The 19891-nt window shown below is 46.7% G+C and overlaps 2 protein-coding genes across 4 annotated transcripts in view; both read left to right on the top strand.

Moving 5' to 3' along the window:
* The window catches only part of MACF1 (microtubule actin crosslinking factor 1), a 317520-nt gene that overhangs the window by 239277 nt on the left and 58352 nt on the right, over positions 1 to 19891 (top strand). The gene's annotated exons all lie outside the window — the stretch shown is intronic.
* Positions 14090 to 18241, top strand: KIAA0754 (KIAA0754 ortholog). The gene has a single exon (XM_039244439.1). The coding sequence runs from the start codon at positions 14090 to 14092 to the stop codon at positions 18239 to 18241; it is 4152 nt and encodes a 1383-aa protein (XP_039100370.1).

Here is a 19891-nt window from a genome sequence, read left to right as displayed (position 1 = left end):
CCCAGGAACCACAGTGGCCTCTCAGTCAGGAAGTAGGCGGTGGTTTGGGCATTAAGAGCAGTATCTGGATGCCCTTCATGCACTCTGAGTTTGATGTGTATTTCTATATACTGTGTTTCGGGTCAGGCCTCAGACTCCGCCCTCTACTGCTCAGTGGTAAGAAAGAACAAGTGAGAAAAATGGAGACCTTTGTAGGATCCATAAGTTCTCACAGAAGTTCATTTCACTTAATGGTGCGTTGCAAGCACCCAAGTCTGTTGGTCTTCTCCTTCCTTGTCTTCGAGGCTGGGATGGCGGGATACAGGTAAGGCAGTGGGCTTCCTTAGGACTGTTCTCAGTCCTGTTTCAGGTTGCCCAGAGCCCAGGGTCAGGGATCGCAAGTTTCTAGCCCTTGTCTGAAGACCTCAGTATCCCACCATAACACCAGAACAAGAAAGCCCTGTAAACTTCTTTATTTGATGGGGGGGGGGGGTTGGTTTTGTTTGTTTGTTTGTTTGGGGTTTTTTGCCTCATAGCAAGCAAGTTTAGGCTTCCCTCTGAGCACACATGAGAACTCTTAGAAGACAGGGCCTGACATGGAGCTGAAAGGCTGCCAGTTTGCACAAAGACACTTCTTCCTTTCAAACAATTACAAAGGCAGTATCAGCCCATCTGTGGTTTTGCCAGTTAGATTCACTAAGAGAATGAAACAAATGAGATCAGCATTATCTACCTGCCCTTGGAGAGAAAGGAAATCACACTTGATATGTGACCTGTCTGTCACCTAGATGTTTCAGTATCTCCAGCTTTACAGCAGCAAGGTAAGCTGAGTAGGCACCCCTGATTCCTGCCTTGTACTGACCCGTGGCCTGTCTTGGTTTTTTATTCCTTTCTTCCTAAAACAGGGCTATTCCAAGAGGAACTATTAGGGTCCCAGGAAGTAAAGAGAATGCCCCAGAACAGGGTTTCTCAGCCTCTGCACTCTTGACATTTGGGGCCAGATAATTCGTTGTGAGAAGGGGGGCAGGGCTGTCCTGCACACTGCAGGATGTTTAGCCGCTTCCCTGATCTCTACCCACTAGATGCCAGCAGCAACCCTTCCCCAGTGTGACAACCAAAAATGTCTATCTAGACATTGCCAACCGTCCCCGGGAAGGCAAAAATCTCCCTCTGTTGAGCACCACTGCCTTAGAAGAAAATTACCACCTACACGTGGGAAACTTAGAATTCAGCTGGAAACGGTGCTGGGCTGATTAAGTTAAATATTTATGTTGTAGACAGCCTTCTAATAATCTGATTAAGACTGTGTGGTAGCAGCAACTGCCTCTAAGTCAGCCTGCCTTTAAGCCCGGCCCTGGATTCTTGATTTTTGCTGTGTCTGGTTTAAAATTTCCTAGGCACTTTCCCTGGCATCAGCAGTTTATTTTTCATGGAGCTGTTGATGCAGGTGTTTGATGATGCATTTCTAAAGAGAAAAGGAACTTCCTGTGTGGAAACACTTTAGGAAGCTTCATAGTTCAGTGCCTTTAAGGAGAGGCTGCAGTCTGTTGGTCGCTCTCCTCAGCCCAGGAGCTCACAGTTTGGCTGCTGATATTAGTAACCCTTAGGAGATCACCTCCTAGTCCCCCCAAACCCCAAGAATCCCAGTGCTCCCTAATAATCCTTTCCACCCTCACTTAGCAACTGGGTGGGGAGAAGGTGAAGGCGCATTTAAGGACTTTAGGTTTGCTTCATATTGAACTTTTCCCAGCCCCATTTTAAAGTAGCCCCATTAGTATTTTAAGCATCAGCATCACAAAGCAAAGTCCCAGTCATTACATCATCTTAAAGGAGACTCAAACCTCAGTGAAGGTAGTAAAATCAAATGAAAGGTCATCAAGAAAGAATCCATTGATGGATGGATTTCACAAAACTCTGTGTGGAAATTTTGATAGCAGGGAAAGACTTTAAAGCAACATAAGAATGGACTGAGCAGTTTGATTCGAGTTTACTGAAATTCTTCACATATCAGGTCAGCAGGTAGCATTTGCAGCTGAAGTTTACCATATGATTTTGTACATGAAGGAAGAAAAATCTGTTTCCAGAAAACTAGAATTTACCCCATGCAGAACTTGTGTTCATTGTTGAGTATGTGATTAGTGAACACGGGCTGAGATAAGCACAGACTTGCAGAACAGGACTATTTCTCCTTGTGTCTACAAACGAATGGTAAACAGTCTCGGCCTTGGCCTGGTCCTCAGCCTTATCTTCAGAAAAACCATGGGCACTGTGAAGCTCGTTGGCTGGCACACGAGCCACAGCATAAGCAGGGAGCCTCCAAGAAGTTCCTCCGAAGGGCACTTTATTGTTAGGATTGGTTGGTTCACCAGGAATGAAATGAGTCCCGCAGGGAGTCCTGTCAGATCACGGCACCAAAGAGCTATCTCCTGCCCAACCGATTCTTCCCAAGTCTCAGCTGTCCTGTTGGGAAAACCTAGCTATGGAAAGAATGTGCTCCCTCCCCACCTTCCTTAATACTTTGCCACTACCACTACCAAGTGCTTTTCAAATACCAGCCTCTGGTATTGGCGGTGAGAGATTAATGGGATACACTTATGCCCTAGACCTTCACAAGCTGTTTTCCTGGTATTAGTACTATGATCTGACATGTGGACCTTTCAGAACTTCGGCCACTCAGGATAAGAATAGGTGCTGTGGTAATAGTCCGATCCCTTGGTGGGACATAAGAGGAAAGGATCCCATATTCCTTTCAGTCCATCCTTACTGAGCACTTGCTCTATGCCAGCCCTTGAGGTAGGACAATGTGTTATGGGAAGCAAGCACAATGGATTGCTGTGTCGCTGAGTACAGTAAGAGACACCTAAGTCGAAGTGAGCTCTAACCTCAACCCCCCATCAATCAGACATTTAACATCCCAGTTGCAGTTAGGAACACTGAGACTTGAAGGTGTTGTAGTGTCTTGTTCAAGCCACACAGCATGTTGGAGCTGGGATTGGAAAGGTTTGTTTGGCACCAAAGGTCGTGCTTGACTAATAGTTCTCAAATGGGGGCAGTTTTGCCCCTTAGGGGACATTTGGCAATATCCAGAGACATTTTTGACTGTCACAACTGGAGAGACTTCTGCTAGCATCTAGTGGGATAGCCCTATCAACACAGAAGTATTCAGCCCCCTTCTAAAAAGTTAGAGGTTTGATTCCGCCCCTCCCCCCCTTCAGATGCCATGAGATGTAAAGAGTTAACTGACAAAATAGCTCTACTGCCTGGTGAAGCTTCATGGTTTTCCTCCCAATTTTTCAAAAGTTAGTTAAGAAATAGTATTAGTTCTGGGAGTGACTTATACAGATCTGTTGAATAAAGTCAGGATCCTGGTGAACTAATTTGAGTCAGCGGCTAAAGAATTCTCTTAATGCTTGACCAGTCCCAGCCCCACCCTGCCGCAAGGCTCCTGCTGTGGAAATCAATCAGCTGTGTATCTCAAGCTGCTTCCTGTAGGGTGTGTTTTGGAATGGCATCAGCCCTTGCACCAGCTGGGTGTACTGATCTCAGTGTGATTTTATCACACTCTTTCTCTTCTGAGCCTTGCTGTTTGAACAAAGGATCCTCTGTTAGGAATGCAGAGGGCTCCTCTGATTGGACAGCTAGTGTGTACGTACATGGTTCCCACGGAAAAAACAGACATAAATTATGCTGTAGCCTTCTAGAACTTGGGCTTCCAAGGTGCTTTTCCCGTAACTTCTGTCTGTATTTACCCTTCTTTCTTTATGTGCTTATCCTTAACCCAGTTCAATGTAGGAGCCATCTGATCTGGTGGATTAAATGATGGCATCCTTCAGAACTGGTCTATATCTGTGCCTCTAGTCTTTTCCTTTTCCAGCTTTGGAAACTACATATTTAATCCCCACTGTTTTTCCAGTCTTATTTCCTATATATATGCATCCACTTATCTCAAATACTCTTTATACGTTATGCGTATTTCTACCTATACCTGAAGTCTTGGTTCAAGTACCATGTCTCCACAAAGCCTCCTTGATCTACCAAAGTTCACTACTTCTGTTCTCCTAAACCACTTAATACGTGTAACTCATTTGGCCTTTATCCTTTTACTGCCTAACTTTGGTGTTTTCTGATTATAGGCATTTGTCCCATCTTTCAATAAATTCATTTTTGTGTCTCTCGAAGTAGTTAACATGTTGGTGTACATGTAGTTGGAGATTAATGAATATCTGACTGATTGGATGAGTGCTCTTTATTTCTCATAAGCCGTGTGAGCTCTGGGATTCAAAATGCTGTCTCCTTTGCAAGACTTGAAGCAAATCCTTGTGTATCCCAAGAAATTATAATCCCAGCCTGGATTCTTCACCTCTCCTTCTTGCCTCTGATCTTCCTTCCTTCTCTACTAGTTAGCGTATATTAAAGGAGCACAGGGGCGCCTGGGTGGCTTAGTCGGTTAAGCATCCGACTTTCGCTTAGGTCATGATCTCGCGTTCAAGCCCCACGTCGGGCTCTGTGCTGACTGCCAGCTCAGAGGCTGGAGCCTGTTTCAGTCTGTGACTCGCTCTCTCTCTGACCCTCCCCTGCTCACGCTGTCTCTCTCTCTCTCCTAGAAATAAAAATAAATAAATAAAGGAGCACGATTTTATTTCAGTATTAGCCTGAACAAAACAAAGGAATTTGCTACCAAGTGCACTTGAAGAAAGCCAAATTCTGAAATATGGCTTGCAGTTACCCATCACTTTATAGTCATTGTCACTTACCCAATTAGTTCACAGGGAGAGTCTTCATACTTCATGCAGCTTAGTGTAATGAAGAAAATTGAATCTGAGTTTGAGTCAGAAATATCCAGCTTTGAATTCTGGCTCTGTCATTTAGTAGCTGAGTGACCTTGGGGAAAATTACTTAACCTCTCTGTATAGTTACTTTAACTATAAAATGTGAGCAGTGGTAAATCATACCTTTAGAGTTTTTATGAGAGTTCAATGAAGTGACGTAGATGAAAGTACCTGGCGTATATTAAGTGCTCAATAAATGATACTTTTTTATCTAAAAAATTTTTGGGGCGCCTGGGTGGCTTAGTCGGTTAAGCGTCCGACTTTCGCTTAGGTCATGATCTCGCGGTTCGTGGGTTCGGGCCCCGCGTCGGGCTCTGTGCTGACTGCCAGCTCAGAGCCTGGAGCCTGTTTCAGTCTGTGACTCCCTCTCTCTCTGACCCTCCCCTGCTCACGCTGTCTCTCTCTCTCTCTCCTAGAAATAAATAAAAACATTTAAAAAAAATTAAAAAAAAAAATAAAAAATTTTTATCTAGGCATACAAATTAGAATATTATGAAATCTTTCTAATAAAATAAGTATGCCTTTTGTTCCTAGGGATAATTATTCTCCAGAAGATTTGCTATAAGGCCCAGTACCAGATTAGATTAGCTTTTTCTCTTCTGGGAATAATGAAAATTATGAGGATAAAGTACAGTTAGCTCAATGGCAGCAGTGAAACAAGTGGATGGGCAAACAGCTTTCCCAAGCAGTATTTGTGGGGAACAAGTGTGGAACTGGTTTCTAACCTTAGAGTAGCAGTGTATACGCAGTATAGGTGATGACTCCTAACACAGCAGTAAGTATACTTTATGTATACATACATACGCATATGTTTGCTTACTTATTCATTAACTTGTTAATTTATTCATTCATATCAAAATCCCACAGCCAGCATGTTTTTCAGAGACCATTTTGACCTTGGCTTATGTGCTCTACAAATCAGTGTTATTTTCATATCATTAACCAGAATTAACCAGAAGCCATTACCAGCTCGGTGACTTCTCAGTAGCTCAGAGTTACCCATCAGATCAGCTTTAATGTTCTCCGGGTCCTTGGCCTAATTAGCTTTTAACATAGACCACGTTATCTTCCCTTGTTGCCATACAATGGCAACTACCAAGTCAGCATCTTTGGAAGCGACACCTCTTAATACTAATCAATCTTTAATTAAAACATTGAGGTGTGAGGGGGAAAAGGTATCAGCTTAGTTTCAGAGGAAAGCAGCTTAAAAAACAGAGTTATAATTAATCTCTTTGCCAAATGTATATAACGGATCCAAATAGTTTTACAGAAAAGCTTTAATTCTTCACAGTTTCTGCAGATTGTTTTTAATATTCAGTTATATGTAGATATGAGTCAAGGGAAGAAGATGCTAAGAATTCAAAGAAATTGAACTTCTATGAGGCCTCCTCCAGCTTGAGTTCATTGCATCTGTCTAAGTGACCCACTTAATATCTCTGTCATCTTCCAGTTCATTCCCAAAAGAAAAGCTCTGATTTGGGTCTAGCTCTTTACAGTCAAACCTAGTGTGACTGTTTGTTGATTGATGGTAAGAATTGCTTTAGTAACAAAATGAAAGAGACAGTTTTCATAAATCTCTTCCCTCTGTATTATTTATCCTACCTCATTTTCTAATATTGGAGAAAGGACCCCTATAGCAAGATTTCTTGGCAATTCACCCCAAGGGCCTGTTTCATAGAAATAACCAAGCAATTTTGTGAAGTTGTTCATATGTGAAAGTTATGAAGTCATGCAAACCTGGAACAGGAAAGACTTCTCTCCATCCCATGTGAAAGCCTCCCTGGTCACTTTCTCAGGAAAGCTTCCTAAATCTGTAGGCCACATCTAGCCCCCTTGACTGATGTTGTCACAGTACTGCTTGCTTTTCTTTCAGAGTGCTTCTTGCAAGTGAATTAAAATGAATGTCGCCCACTCTCTACCCCCCCACTGGCAAGTAGGATCCTGACTACATCTTCCTCATCACTCTCCTTTAGTGTCTGGCATAATTTAGAGCACATAGTAGACCCCAGTCAATACTGAACAAGTTGAGAGGAATCAAGGATACATCTTATGAAATTACTTGCCTTAAGAGGGCAGAAAGAAGAACCCAAGGGACAAAGAAGTACTGCCTAAAAAGATAGCAACAGGATGGCACAGTGCCATGGAAGCCAAAAGAACAGTCTCAAGAAGAAGAGAGGATGAATACTTCCTCAGCACTGCCTATCCTTAATCCCCTAATGTGTTCCAGCCCCCATCACTGCACTGAAACTGTTCGCTTAGAAGTATTCGCTCATGTCCTAGTTGCCAAGTCTAACTCTTCATCCTCCTCTGTTATGCAGCATTTAACATCATAGCCTCTTTCTTTCCTGACATTGTACTCTCTCCATTCTCTTCTCTGCTGCTATTCTGCTTTCTTTTTTGGTTTGACCTCCTGCTTCCCAAATATGTGGTTGTGAAAATTCTGTCCTCTGCTCTCTTCCCTTTTTTCTACACTGTTAACCCCTGGATGTGCACTCCCTCACTCGTCTGTGGGAGAAAGCTTCCAAATCTGTACCTCTGTCCCCAAACCTCAGTCTTCTGTGTGAGGGGCCTTTCTGGACACCTCCACATAGGCTGCTTTTGAGTACTTCACATCCAGTGTACCCTAAATTGAATGTTAATGTCTTCAAATAGTTTCTTCCTCTCTGCTTCTGTTTTATAGGACTATTATGCCCTCAGTAATTCAAGAGTAATGCTATAGCATTATCTATTTTTTTCTTTTAATAGTTTTATTTATTTCTAGGAGAGAGAGAGAGACAGCGTGAGCAGGGGAGGGTCAGAGAGAGAGGGAGTCACAGACTGAAACAGGCTCCAGGCTCTGAGCTGGCAGTCAGCACAGAGCCCAACGTGGGGCTCGAACCCATGAACCGTGAGATCATGACCTAAGCAAAAGTCGAACACTTAACCGACTAAGCCACCTAGGCGCCCCTATAGCATTATCTCTTATGTTTATTATTATTTCCCCCTTAACCTGTACCTTCTATCCAGTCAGTTGTGAAGTCCAAATATTCTACCTCTGTGATTTCTTTGACAGCTCCCTTCCTCATTTTCACAAGTTCAGGGCTTTGTTACCTCTTGACTAAACTCTAAAGCTCCTCCTGATAGCTCTACCTTCAATCTCCTGCATCTATAGTTTATTCTGTACATACACCAAGGCAGTATCATCAACTAAAGCTCAAATCTTAAGTGCCCAGGTATTCAACACTATGCTACTTTGGACAAGTAAGTTTACCACTTCAGGTTTCATTTATAAAAAATTAAGAATTTGGATTTGTAAAATGAGATAATATTAAATTATTAAATGGGAGTTTAATGAGCACCCAGTCCCAAATTCTTAGGAAACTTTCCACACACCACTCAATAACTTTTATGACCCCCTGGTAAGTTTACATAAGTAAATCTCAATGTCATAAAAGTTTTCTGAATAAAGTATAAATCCATGCTTGGCATTCAGGGGCTTTGCTGAACTGGCCTTGAGCTTCTTACCATTCTGACCTCTCATTTTTCCCTTTCATACACCCTGTACTTAAACCATGCTAACTGTGAATTTGCTTCTTTAGAGGCCCTGCCTCTAGGTTTCCTGACTCTAGCCTTTCACTTAGAAATCTTGTCTTCACCATCTCTGCATATCGACATCCTAGTGAGTAAATGTGATTCCCTCCATAAAGCCTTCCTTCCCTCCATACTTCTGTCCAGTCTTTTCTAAACTTACAGAGCCCCATGCTTTTGTCATTATTCTCTCAATGAGTGGCTAAAAGAGAGATTAATACACTGTCTTTTGGGAAGTCTGCAGCAGGAAAGGGCTTACTGGGGTCATGAGAGTTCCTGTAGAGTGTGTGTAAAGTTTTCTCATGGGTTTGGAAATACATGCGAACTCACAGAGCATTGAAATCTTTAGTATCCCATTTAAAACAAGCTTCACATCATGCTTTATTGCTTAATGAGCCACTCTGTAGCCATCTTTGTATAATAAAAACACCTTAGGATGGTAGTTACTGATGCCCAACAGGTACAGACTAATACTGCGGAGTTTCCACTTGCCTCTAAATAAATGCTTATAAAGTCTAGTGATCCTAAGATGAAAGGCATTTTGTAGATTTGAAATGTGCAAGATGTAACCAGTTTTCTGTATCCTCCTCTAATCAGAACTAATCCTCTGAGAGAGAAGTGCATGAAAAGGCATTGAAGAATCTGAGGAAGTGTGGATCTGGGTCTCCAGATTGTCCTGAGAGGCTGGTAGTTTAAGAGTGGAGCAGAGGTGGACTACCTGGGTGGCTCAGTCCGTTGAGCAACTGACTCCTGATTTCTGCTCAGGTCATGATCGCAGAGTAGTAGAATTGAGCCCATGTCGGACATCTTGCTGAACATGAAGTATGCTTGGGATTCTCTCCCCCGCCCCTCTTCCCAGCTCACACTCTTTCCTCTCTCTCTGTATCTTTTTTTTTTTTTTGAGAGTCAGAGAGAGACGGCATGAGCAGGGGCGGGGTCAGAGAGAGAGGGAGATACAGAATCTGAAGACAGGCTCTAGGCTCTGAGCTAGCTGTCAGCACAGATCCCAACGCAGGGCTGGAACCCATGAGATCATGACTTGAGCTGAAGTTGGACGCTTAACCGACTGAGCCACCCAGGCGCCCCAATCCTCTCTCTCTCTCTCTGTAAAAAAAGGAAAAAAAAAAAAAAGACTAGAGCAAAGGCAAAATGCAAGGTTCAAAACCTGGAAAGAGAGCAGTGTTAGGGTGTGAGGAGACTCCACCCAGCTGTCTTTAATTAGGAAGACAGCAGGCAGGGCCAGGATTTTTCTTCCTCCAAGTTCACTGAAAGAAAATCTGACACCAAATTTTGTTCTTAGGAATTTCAGAATAAGTAGAGAATTCTTTGAACTCTGTAATCAACTAACTGGAAACTAATTTGAAATTTGGCTTCAGCACATATATTTGTGGTTACAGGAGTGGGGGAAGCATCCAAAGAGGCTCTCTGGAGCTCTCTGTACTTGTCTTTTAAAAAGTTTACACACAGCATGTGAAATGAACAGATGCTTTTTTTGTTAGAGCTATCAGGGTAACAAGAGGCTGAAAGCTATATCAGGTATTTATTTCAGTCACTGAGATGGCTGTTGGCAGAGTTCCACATACCAAAACTAAAGAGAAGCTCATGAACAGATTTTTAAAAAATAATAATAAGACATGGAGGAAAGAGCCCTGTGCTTCCTTGTCTTGATTTCTTCCTAAACACATGCTGATGATTAAAAAAAAAAAAAAAAAGGAGCAAGGTACTCAGCACTCTCTAGCTTCTTTGGTTGTTGTTGTTGTCAGGGAGAGATTGGGCAACTTTATGTAATCCTTTCCATAAGACTGTGTTTGAACTTTGGGGAAATTTCTCTATAATAATATCTAACACTTTAGTCAGAGAGTGTAACTTAAGCCAATAAATACCTTGAATTTGAACTTCATCCTTGTTAAAGTCCTCTGTGTATTTATATTATAACACAGAACATTTGATGAGAGTAGTGCGAATAAGGTAGATAGATAGGTGCTAGGAGGGATTTAATAAAGTCCGAATTGGTTGGCACCTGACATAGTGAGGAAACAGGAAAGGAATTTCTGGCCATGAAGTTTGTGATTCCACATGAAGATCATTCTTTATAATGGAATAACCACCCACCCTAGCTGAGAGCCAGAATTCCTCAGATTCTTCAAACCAGAGGGGCCCTGGCACACTAAACAGTCTGTTACGATATCTGAACACTTAAGTGAGTGTATTTGGCCAGGGAGATTTGCTAGTGAAATTGATCTTGCCTTACTTGGATTTTTCCAGTTGTACTGAATAATTAAAGGAAAAATTAAGACCCAGATTCCCTGATACTAAGTGTCAGATCTGTAAGCTGATCAAACCTTAGGATCACAGTGTGTCAGTTTGAAAAGACATTAAAATTCATCCTGATCAAACTGATAGAGGATTTGTAAATCTGTTTCCCCAAATTCTTGCCAAGTGATTGCTTGACTTTCTGCTCAAATACCTCCAGGGTCAGGAAAATCCTCACTTTATGGGACACTATTCTTTGAATAGCTGTGAGAAAGCTTTTTGTTGGTTCAAAATCTGCCCTTGGATCTTAGTGTGCCAGTTTAAGGAGACATCCAGAACAAGCCTCCTTCCTCCCACATCCCAGCCCTTCAGATATTTCACATTGATCACATTGCCTGGAACCTTCTCTAGGGCAGCCATTCTTGGTTCTTTCTACTGTTTGTTCCTCAGAGGACAGGGTTTCTAGTGTCTTGTAGTGTAGGACCAGGAAGACTCGGGATTCTAGAGCAGCTCTTTAAAACTTTCAGAGCTAAAGAAAAAGTTAGAAAGGCTATCAAGGCACTATCTAGTCTATCCCCTCCAACCCCCACTTCAGTTTACAGATAGGGAGATAGTCTTTTGGATTTGAGAGGGCAAATTTGATAGCAGCCTCTTTTGAAGTGAGAAATGAAGTGTAACACATTTTGCCAGTGAACAGTCTTTTTTAGTTGCTTAATTTTTTTTTAAGTAGCCTCACTCCCAACATAAGGCTTGAACTCATGACCGTGAGATCAAGAGTCGCATGCCTGCTCTAATGACTGAGCCAGGCAGGCGCCCCTTTCGTTGCTTAATTCTGATCACAGGCTTCAGCCCACACCTCATTTTTGCCAAAGACCTCTCTGGCTCCCTGAGTTAAGCCTAAGACTCAGCTCAGAGTTTTACTGCCAGATCTCCACATGCCAACTATTGGCTTCACTCACTGTTTGTGTAAAGGATAGAAATAACTTTTCCATAAGTTTTCCCATCTATATTGACCACATGGTTCAACAGAGATCCAGAAATTTTAATAGATTTTGTTGTTTTTCCTTCATTAAATCAGAAAATGGCCATCACAAAGGGAGCAGAGTATGGTACCCCTTCAGAAATGCAGCTGCCTCTCTCGGACAGTTTCCTGGGTTGCCCTTTGTACTTTCCTGGTTTAACAGTCACCAGGTGATTAGATGGCTTTTGTAAGAGCCAAAACGCTGTGGACAGGATTGTGGACCACTTTTCTCTCGTATTTTCCGTTTTGAGACTTGAAATAGAGACGCATGCCTTTGAGCTTGCCCCAGGGAGGCTCAGGTTTCCTTGGATGTGCGCCGCAAAAAAGGAGCCCAGGTGTTAGGGCGTGGGTCTCTGCTTCCGGCATCTCCACCCCCCCCCTCCCCTGCCCCTCTTCCTCAGTTTTTGCCGCCTCTCAAGTCTGCGGGCAGAGAAATTCTGGAAGGAGGCTGGACCAAGACCTGATGTACAGGAAAGGGAAAGAGAAGGTGCCTAGAGTTTATCCAATAACTTGGCTTATGGGCGTAAGAGAATGCGTTCGGACACACGGAAAGTGCCGGGTTTAAGGCTAGAGTGTTCCTGGGCCCGACAGGGGCGCGCTAAAGGTGACATTGGAAGGACTAGGACGGCCTTTGGTGGTAGAGCTGGAGCCGAGAGCGATGCTAGCGGCCCGCCGTAGCCAGCGCGACCCCGCCAGCAGATGGGGCCCCGAGTGGCCCTGGCCAGAACCGGCTAGCTGGGGAGAGGCGGGGCGTCCCTTGTAGGTTCGCTCGCCCTTGGGCTGGGCTCGGAGCCCGGAGGGTCCGGACGCAGCGGGGGCGGCAGGGGGTCGGGCCAGCGGGAGGAGGGCGGGGCTTTCCTTTGTCAGGGGATTTGCGCGGCGCGGCCGAGCCTCGCGCGGGTGCGGTCCCCCTCCTCTCGCCCTCTCGGGGGGGCGGGGCTCTCCCTCGGGCCCCGGGGCGCGGTGGGCGTGGGTTTGGTGAGCCGAGCTGCTGGCGCTGGGGCTACCAAGCCCCGAACCGCGCGGAAGCCCCGCCTCCGCTTCCTCGGCCTCCAATCCTCTCCGCCGCCCCCTCCCTCTCCACTCGGGTCGCTCCTTTTCCCTGCCCCCGCCGCGGCTCCGCCTCCACCCTCCTCCCCGTGGTTCTCCGCGTCGCGCTCCCGGGCTTCCAGGGGGGCTGCCCGGGCGGGGCGGCGCGGGGCGGCGCGGCGGCGCGGGGAAGGGGGAGGAGAGCTGCCCGCCAGCCCAGCACTTGCAGCGAGCGGCGGGTGAGCGGGCTGCGCGGCGAGAGGGAGGAGGGCTCGCCCCCGCCCGGCCGAGCGGAGCCTTTTGTTCCCAGCCAGAAGTTTGCATGCCGGGACCGTGACAGCTGCGAGCGGGGAGGACGGCGGGGCCGCGGGGCCGGCGGTGGCGGAGAATAGAGGCGGCTGCTTGACATGCAGCCCACGGCGCGGCGGCTGCGGGCCGGGGACTGGCGGCGGCGGGGGAGGCGGCGTCCACAGCACGCGGGACTCAACTGCCGGAGGGACAAACTAACTTCCTGAGCGCGGGACTGGAGGCCGGCGCGGCCCGGAGCCACCTGCCAGCCTGCGGTGAGGCAACCCTGGCCCTCAGGGCGCGCGGCTTGGCGCGGGGGAGAGGGCCGCGCTGAGCGAGCCCTTCGACCGGCCCTCGGCCGCCGTTGCAGCCTGCCGGCCTCTCAAAGGCCTGGCGCCGGGCTCCACTCGTCTTGTTTTGCGGCCACCGCGCAGGGCTGTGCTGGGAGCCACAACAATGCCATGATGTTTTGGAGACAGGAAGCCCCAAGCTGGCCCCGAATGAAGGACTTCCTGTGTTTAAAGTTGCAGGAATATCCGCCGACCAGCCCAGTTCAAATGCAAACACCCGAACTAGGGAGGACGAATGGCTAATTCAGACCAGCTGGACTCTCCAGGACTGGAACTGAGGATAAAATGAAAGGAATTCCTAGGAGCTTGGGCCATACTTGAAGACTGGGGAGGCTGTGCCATTGTTATTAGGGGACACACAGTCGATATAAAGCTTCTTCCAGCTCTGGGTGAGAAGTGAGTGGAACTAGATACTGAATAAGACTTGTCAATATCAAATGATTTTTTTAAACTGACTGAATTAGGAAGAGCGGTGCTCTTAAAAACACACGCAAGAGAAGCCATACAAGGAATTATTTTATATTTGTTGATTAAATTATATCACTTACCTGTCTGCAACTATGAGGCTGTTAGCCTGTGAGGGAAGAACTGTTTCTCTTAGAACTCCCAGAATGATTTCAGAGTTGGACTTCTGGGCTTTTCTGGAGGGCAGATCCAGTTGGTGGTCCTGGGTTGTGAGCTTATAAAAGGATTTTTAACTTCTGCAGAATGCATTTTTGGGTAACCTGTGAAAAACTTTTAAAAGATTGATGCTTCACCTTGATTGAAAAAGTATGGGTAAGCCACTCAGCAGGCCAGACTGTTTAAGGCAGAACCCCACCTGCCTGGGGAAAGGAGAGGAAGAGGATGGCTATATAGAGGATTGTTATGTTCCACAACGATCTATATATGATACAATGAGGATAAATGAACAAATTGACCAGGGGTCAAAGCTTAATCAGACTTCGAAAAGCACCATGGAAAAGATGGAAGGAAGTACTATATCCAGCAATGGTACATTAGGAGCAGCATCTAATGTTTTTGAATCTAGAGCACCAGAAGGCAAAAAGCTGGATGAGAGAATAATATTTGATGCACTAAAGTTAAGCAGTGATGTACAGAAGTCAGCACCTGTTCCACCCAGAAGGCGACCAAATGCAGAACGCAAAGATAATGTTAACAGGAGATCGTGGAAGTCCTTCATGCCACCCAATTTCCCAGAATTTGCAGAAAGTATGGAAGCCTCTCTCAGTGAGGTTTCAGAAGCTGGTGCTTCAAATCCTTCCTTGCAAGAGAAGAAGGAATCCAGTTCTGCACTGACAGAAAGTTCTGGTCATTTGGACCACAGGGAACCTCAGTCAGAGTCCGTGACTCTGGAACATGTGTCCAAATCCATGGATATTCCAGAAGTGCAGGATATGAAAAACTTAAGTGGAGAGTGCCAAGACTTCAGATTGCAGCCGCACAGTGAGCACTCTCCCCGTGAATTCCAGCCTCTAGAATCAGAAGCTGCAGCAACAAGTGGTAACACAGATGTAATGCAGGAACACAGATTCTCAAGTGCAACCTGGCCCAGAGCCATGAAAAGTTTAGCTAAGGGAGGCTTCAGCGAGAAGCAGCACCCCCTTGGGGATACAGCTTGCACTGTGGAAATGCCACCTCTCTCCCCTTGCCTGAGTGAAGAGCTGTTGGATCCAGAATTGCATATTCTCATAACTCCCAGCCTGAGAGAGAAAACAGAGTCTGAGCTAAAGTTTGAGGAGGATGAACGATGGATTATGATGGAGGCTGAGGAAGAGTGGGAGGAAGAGAAACTGTCAGAGAGAGCAAAGGCTTTTTTAATGGCAGATGAGAAAAAGAACAGCTTAGCAGACACTGTAGTGGTGGCAGAGGATGGAGCCGATTGCTCGGCTGCTGTCTTAAGGACTTTTGACCACCTAGCTCTTGGTCAGATTTGTTGCTCTGATGACCTACAGCCCGCAAAGAACCATTTGGATTCTGTTTTCCAGGATACACCTCTTGATTACAGTTGTGTTTTCACAGGTGAGAGTGCTATAGGTGAGCTGACAAATAGAACCGCTCAGGGGCTGGAGGGTTTTGTTTCTGATTTAGAATGTACTGTTGGTCTTATTGATTCAGAGCAGCTCTCTGACACAGATTCAGTGCAGATGTTTCTTGAACTTGAAAAGGAGTGTTTATGTGAAGAAGGAGTAACTCCTCTAGTTGAGCTGGAGAAGCAAGCCTCTTCTGAAGGGCTGGCCCCATCCCAGGATGCAGAAAATTCAGTTGTCATTAGTCATTTTCCAGGAGCTGACTTAGAAGAGGAACACATAGGCCTTTTAAATGTAAGGGTAAAAGACTCTGATACTGGATTGGATTATGAATATTTTAATGCCCTGGATTCTTCTCAGGTGCCTAATGCTCTGGAACTTATTGCCCACTCTGATACCATGGGAGACACTTCCACTGTTAGTGAGGAGGAGCATGACAAAGTGCCTTCTAGCCCCAAGACTGCAGGGGAATTTAAGTTCAGACACCCAGGAGATCTGGTGTCACTGGGAAAGCTGGACCCAGGAGAAATTCCCAACTCTGATCACAGGGCTTCTCATGAAGAAGACTTATCAGCCTTTGTAGCTGAGCTGGCCAAAGAAAATGGCAATTTGTCCCAGGTAGACTGCAGTCACATTGAGGGGAATTTTGAGGAGTATGTTGAGAGGGTCCCCCTCAGTTGTGCTTTTAGCTATGAACTAACAGATGTTACCTCAGTATCTGAAGTAGAGGCATTATCGCATGATTCACATTTACTAACAGATGAGATTCATTTGGAAAGTGAAAAAGGAGCTATTAATCAAGAAAGTAACAATCTGACTTCCTTGGGAAACATGGACCCTTGTGAATTGTCCAAGGAGGAAGTTTGGGATGAAGACGGTGAGGTGCAAGAGCTGGGTTATGAAACCAGGCTTTCAGGGGACCAAGCCCCAGCACATTTTCATAGAACCTTCCCAGAGCAGATCTTCCAGGCTCTCCAGAGGAAGTGCACAGAGTCAGATGGTCTGAATCTGCCCCTCCTGGTTGGAGGACCGAGACCTAGCAGAGATGGCTTGAAAACTATGAATGAGACAAAGCCCAAGCTGACTGTGGCATCATCAGAGAGAGGGGAGACAGAAATGAGAGATTCAGATTCACTGCTAAATATCTTTCTAGAGGAACAAGTTACCAAGGCTAGTAGTACTGAACCAGCTTTGGAGGGATGGACACCCATCCCACAGAAGCCTATTCCTGCTGCCTCACTGCCTGCTACAGAAGATGGTGCCCTAAATGCTGCATTGCTTCTCCCAGAGGTGGACGTCCTAGCTGTTGCAGAGCCTGCCCCAGAGGCGGACACACCAGTTGTTTCAGTGGCCACCACAGAGGCACATGTCCCAGTTGCTTCAGTGGCCACCAAAGACAAGGACATCCTGGCTGCTCCCCCCGCTGTTGCAGTGGCTACCATGAGGGATGACATTCTAGAGGGATCTGCCACCCCAGCTTTTGCAGTGCCTGCTCCAGAGGAGTCTGTTAACCCAGCTGATAGAGTGCCCACCCCGGAGGAGCCTGCCATCCCAGCTGATAGAGTGCCCAACCCGGAGGAGCCTGCCGCCCCAGCTGATGGAGTGCCCATCTCTGAGGAGCCTGCTGCCCCAGCTGTTAGAGTGCCCACCCCGGAGGAGCCTATCGCTCCCTCTGCTGTAGCGCCCACCCTGGAGGAACCTGCAGCCCCAGCTGCTGCAGTGCCCACCCCAGAGGAGCCTGCCACTCCAGCTGATAGAGCGCCCACCCTGGAGGGGTCTGCAGCCCCAGCTGATAGAGCGCCCACCCCAGAGGAGCCTGCCACTCCAGCTGATAGAGCGCCCACCCCGGAGGGGTCTGCAGCCCCGGCTGATAGAGTGCCCACCCCGGAGGGGTCTGCAGCCCCGGCTGATAGAGTGCCCACCCCGGAGGAGCCTGCCACTCCAGCTGATAGAGCGCCCACCCCGGAGGGGTCTGCAGCCCCAGCTGATAGAGCGCCCACTCCAGAGGGGTCTGCAGCCCCGGCTGATAGAGTGCCCACCCCAGAGGGGTCTGCAGCCCTGGCTGATAGAGCGCCCACCCCGGAGGGGTCTGCAGCCCCGGCTGATAGAGCGCCCACCCCGGAGGGGTCTGCAGCCCCGGCTGATAGAGTGCCCACCCTGGGGGAGCCTAAAGCCCCAGGTGATAGAGTGCCCACCCCGGAGGGGTCTGCAGCCTCAGCTGATAGAGTGCCCACCCCAGAGGAGCCTGCCACTCCAGCTGATAGAGTGCCCACCCCGGAGGGGTCTGCAGCCTCAGCTGATAGAGTGCCCACCCCAGGGGAGCCTGCCACTCCAGCTGATAGAGCGCCCACCCCGGAGGGGTCTGCAGCCCCAGCTGATAGAGTGCCCACCCCGGAGGGGTCTGCAGCCCCAGCTAATAGAGTGCCCACCCCGGAGGAGCCTACAGCCCCAGCTGATAGAGTGCCCACCCCGGAGGGGTCTGCAGCCCCGGCTGATAGAGTGCCCACCCTGGAGGAGCCTACAGCCCCGGCTGATAGAGTGCCCACCCCAGAGATGTCTGCAGCCCTGGCTGATAGAGTGCCCACCCTGGAGGGGTCTGCAGCCCCAGCTGCTGCACGGCCTGCTATGGAGGAAATGTTTCTTGCTGGTGCAGCCCTCCTGGGAGATACTGCCCACACTGATTCAGTGCCTATCTCAGAAGAAGGAACTCCTATTCTAGAAGAGACTTCCCCCACTAGAATGTGGATTAAGGGGGACCTTGATTCCTCAGGATTTGAAATAAAAGAGGTGACTGGCACAGTGCTACATGGGAAAGTGCCTCTGGCTACAACTGATGAATTAAATTCAAATGAGGTAATTGTTGCTCATTTCGTTGGGAAAGTATCGGTGGAGTAAAGTGAGATGTGCAAGTTAACTTGGTAGTGATTAGAAAGGGCACAGATAATCCTTTCTTTGGGGCACTGGGCTATTCTGATCTTTCTGTTGCATTTATGGGCAAAATATGTCTTTCATTTGGTGAAAAACTTTACAATTTGTACTTCATTTTTTTATTCAGTGATAAACCAAGCCCAATAGTTGTTGGTTTGCATTTTGGAAAAGATTATTAGCAGGAAAGAATGATTCTGCTTTTGAAAATTAGAGTGACCATGTTCTGTCCTAAATAAAGAGGGTGCTCTTTAATCGGTGATGTCAGCGGTAAGGTAGGAGCAGTGGTGAGGGCTTTGGAGAGAGACCTGGGAGAGTCAGCCACCTGGCAAATTAGTTAGATGTCCTGAGTTTCCAGTTTGTTCATTTGGTAAGCCAGAACCCTGTGAGGATAAGATAACCCATGGCTATCACTGTCAATATCCTCCCCCTTTCTCTTCCACATAGCTGTGTTGGTTAGTTGAAAGAATTCACCAAAACAGTTTGGGTGAAAGCAACATCTAGATGTGTGAATAACAGCTTTTCAATACAAATGTGTGTTTCTTAAAGCCAGAATAAGGCATCATAATGTTTATTAAAAATAGAGGTATTTTAGCCATCTTGTCAAACTTTGTGTGCTGAAGCAAGTCACTCTTTTTCCTGGACCTCTTGTTTCCTGATCCATAAAGTGGGCTGAATGTCCTCTTGGATTCTCTCTTAGCTTTAAGGTTCTGAGATTCTTAATGTTAGAGAATGGAGTATGTTAGAAACCCCCAGGAACAGTGTTCACATCCTTGAGTACTCCTAGTCAAAGACTTAAGATTGGCAGCTTGCTTGCTTGCTTGCTTGCTTTTATTTATTTCTAGGAGAGAGAGACAGCGTGAGCAGGGGAGGGTCAGAGAGAGAGGGAGATACAGACTCTGAAATAGGCTCCAGGCTCTGAGCTGGCAGTCAGCACAGAGCCCTAGGCAGGGCTCGAACCCACGAACCGCGAGATCATGACCTAAGCGAAAGTCGGATGCTTAACCGACTAAGCCACCCAGGCGCCCCGATTGGCAGCTTTCTAGAGTTCACTGCCCCAGAGTCATTTGGGCAATGTTAAGGAATAAAGGACTTAGAAGTTTCATCTAATCTAATATCATCAGGGATTACTGAGTACAGACAGAGGTGGTTTTGATTTTATACCATCCCCAGGACCCAAAACAGTGCCTGCCTTCTAATAGGCATTCACTGTGATGGACTGAATGAATGAGTGAATATACATCTGAATATGTGTGGATACTACAAGAAACATGGGTTCTCATATCCACCCCATTGCAGAGCCTTTCAGGGCAGCTTTGTCAGCTAGAGCACCAATTAAACTTGCAGCTACCAGCAATGGAAAGTCATTTTGATTGCAGGCCACAAGCTGCCAACTTTGCTACAGATCCCCTGCTTAGCTGAGTGGTGGTGGTGTCACCTTGGGCTTCACCAAATATTTTGCGATGTAGCATCCCCTCAAGCTTTCAGATTGTTGGACTGATTCCCTTTTCTGAGTTTTACTGAATTTGGGGTTGACACTGGGATCCCAATAACTTGTCCAAAGTTATAGGCATTCTTGATTACACAGAATATTTTTAGTATAAAGCATAGAGCAATAAT

The sequence above is a fragment of the Hyaena hyaena genome, unplaced genomic scaffold, assembly GCF_003009895.1.
Source record: "Hyaena hyaena isolate Hyena2069 unplaced genomic scaffold, ASM300989v1 scaffold_237, whole genome shotgun sequence".
In the NCBI taxonomy this organism is placed as follows: domain Eukaryota; kingdom Metazoa; phylum Chordata; class Mammalia; order Carnivora; family Hyaenidae; genus Hyaena; species Hyaena hyaena.
The sequence above is the reverse complement of the archived record's forward strand: the minus strand, read 5'-3'. Positions and strand labels throughout refer to the sequence as shown.

What these genes read in the sequence shown, in the direction of transcription:
- KIAA0754 (XM_039244439.1), top strand. Translation starts at nt 14,090, where the DNA reads ATGGGTAAGCCACTCAGCAGGCCAGACTGTTTAAGGCAGAACCCCACC.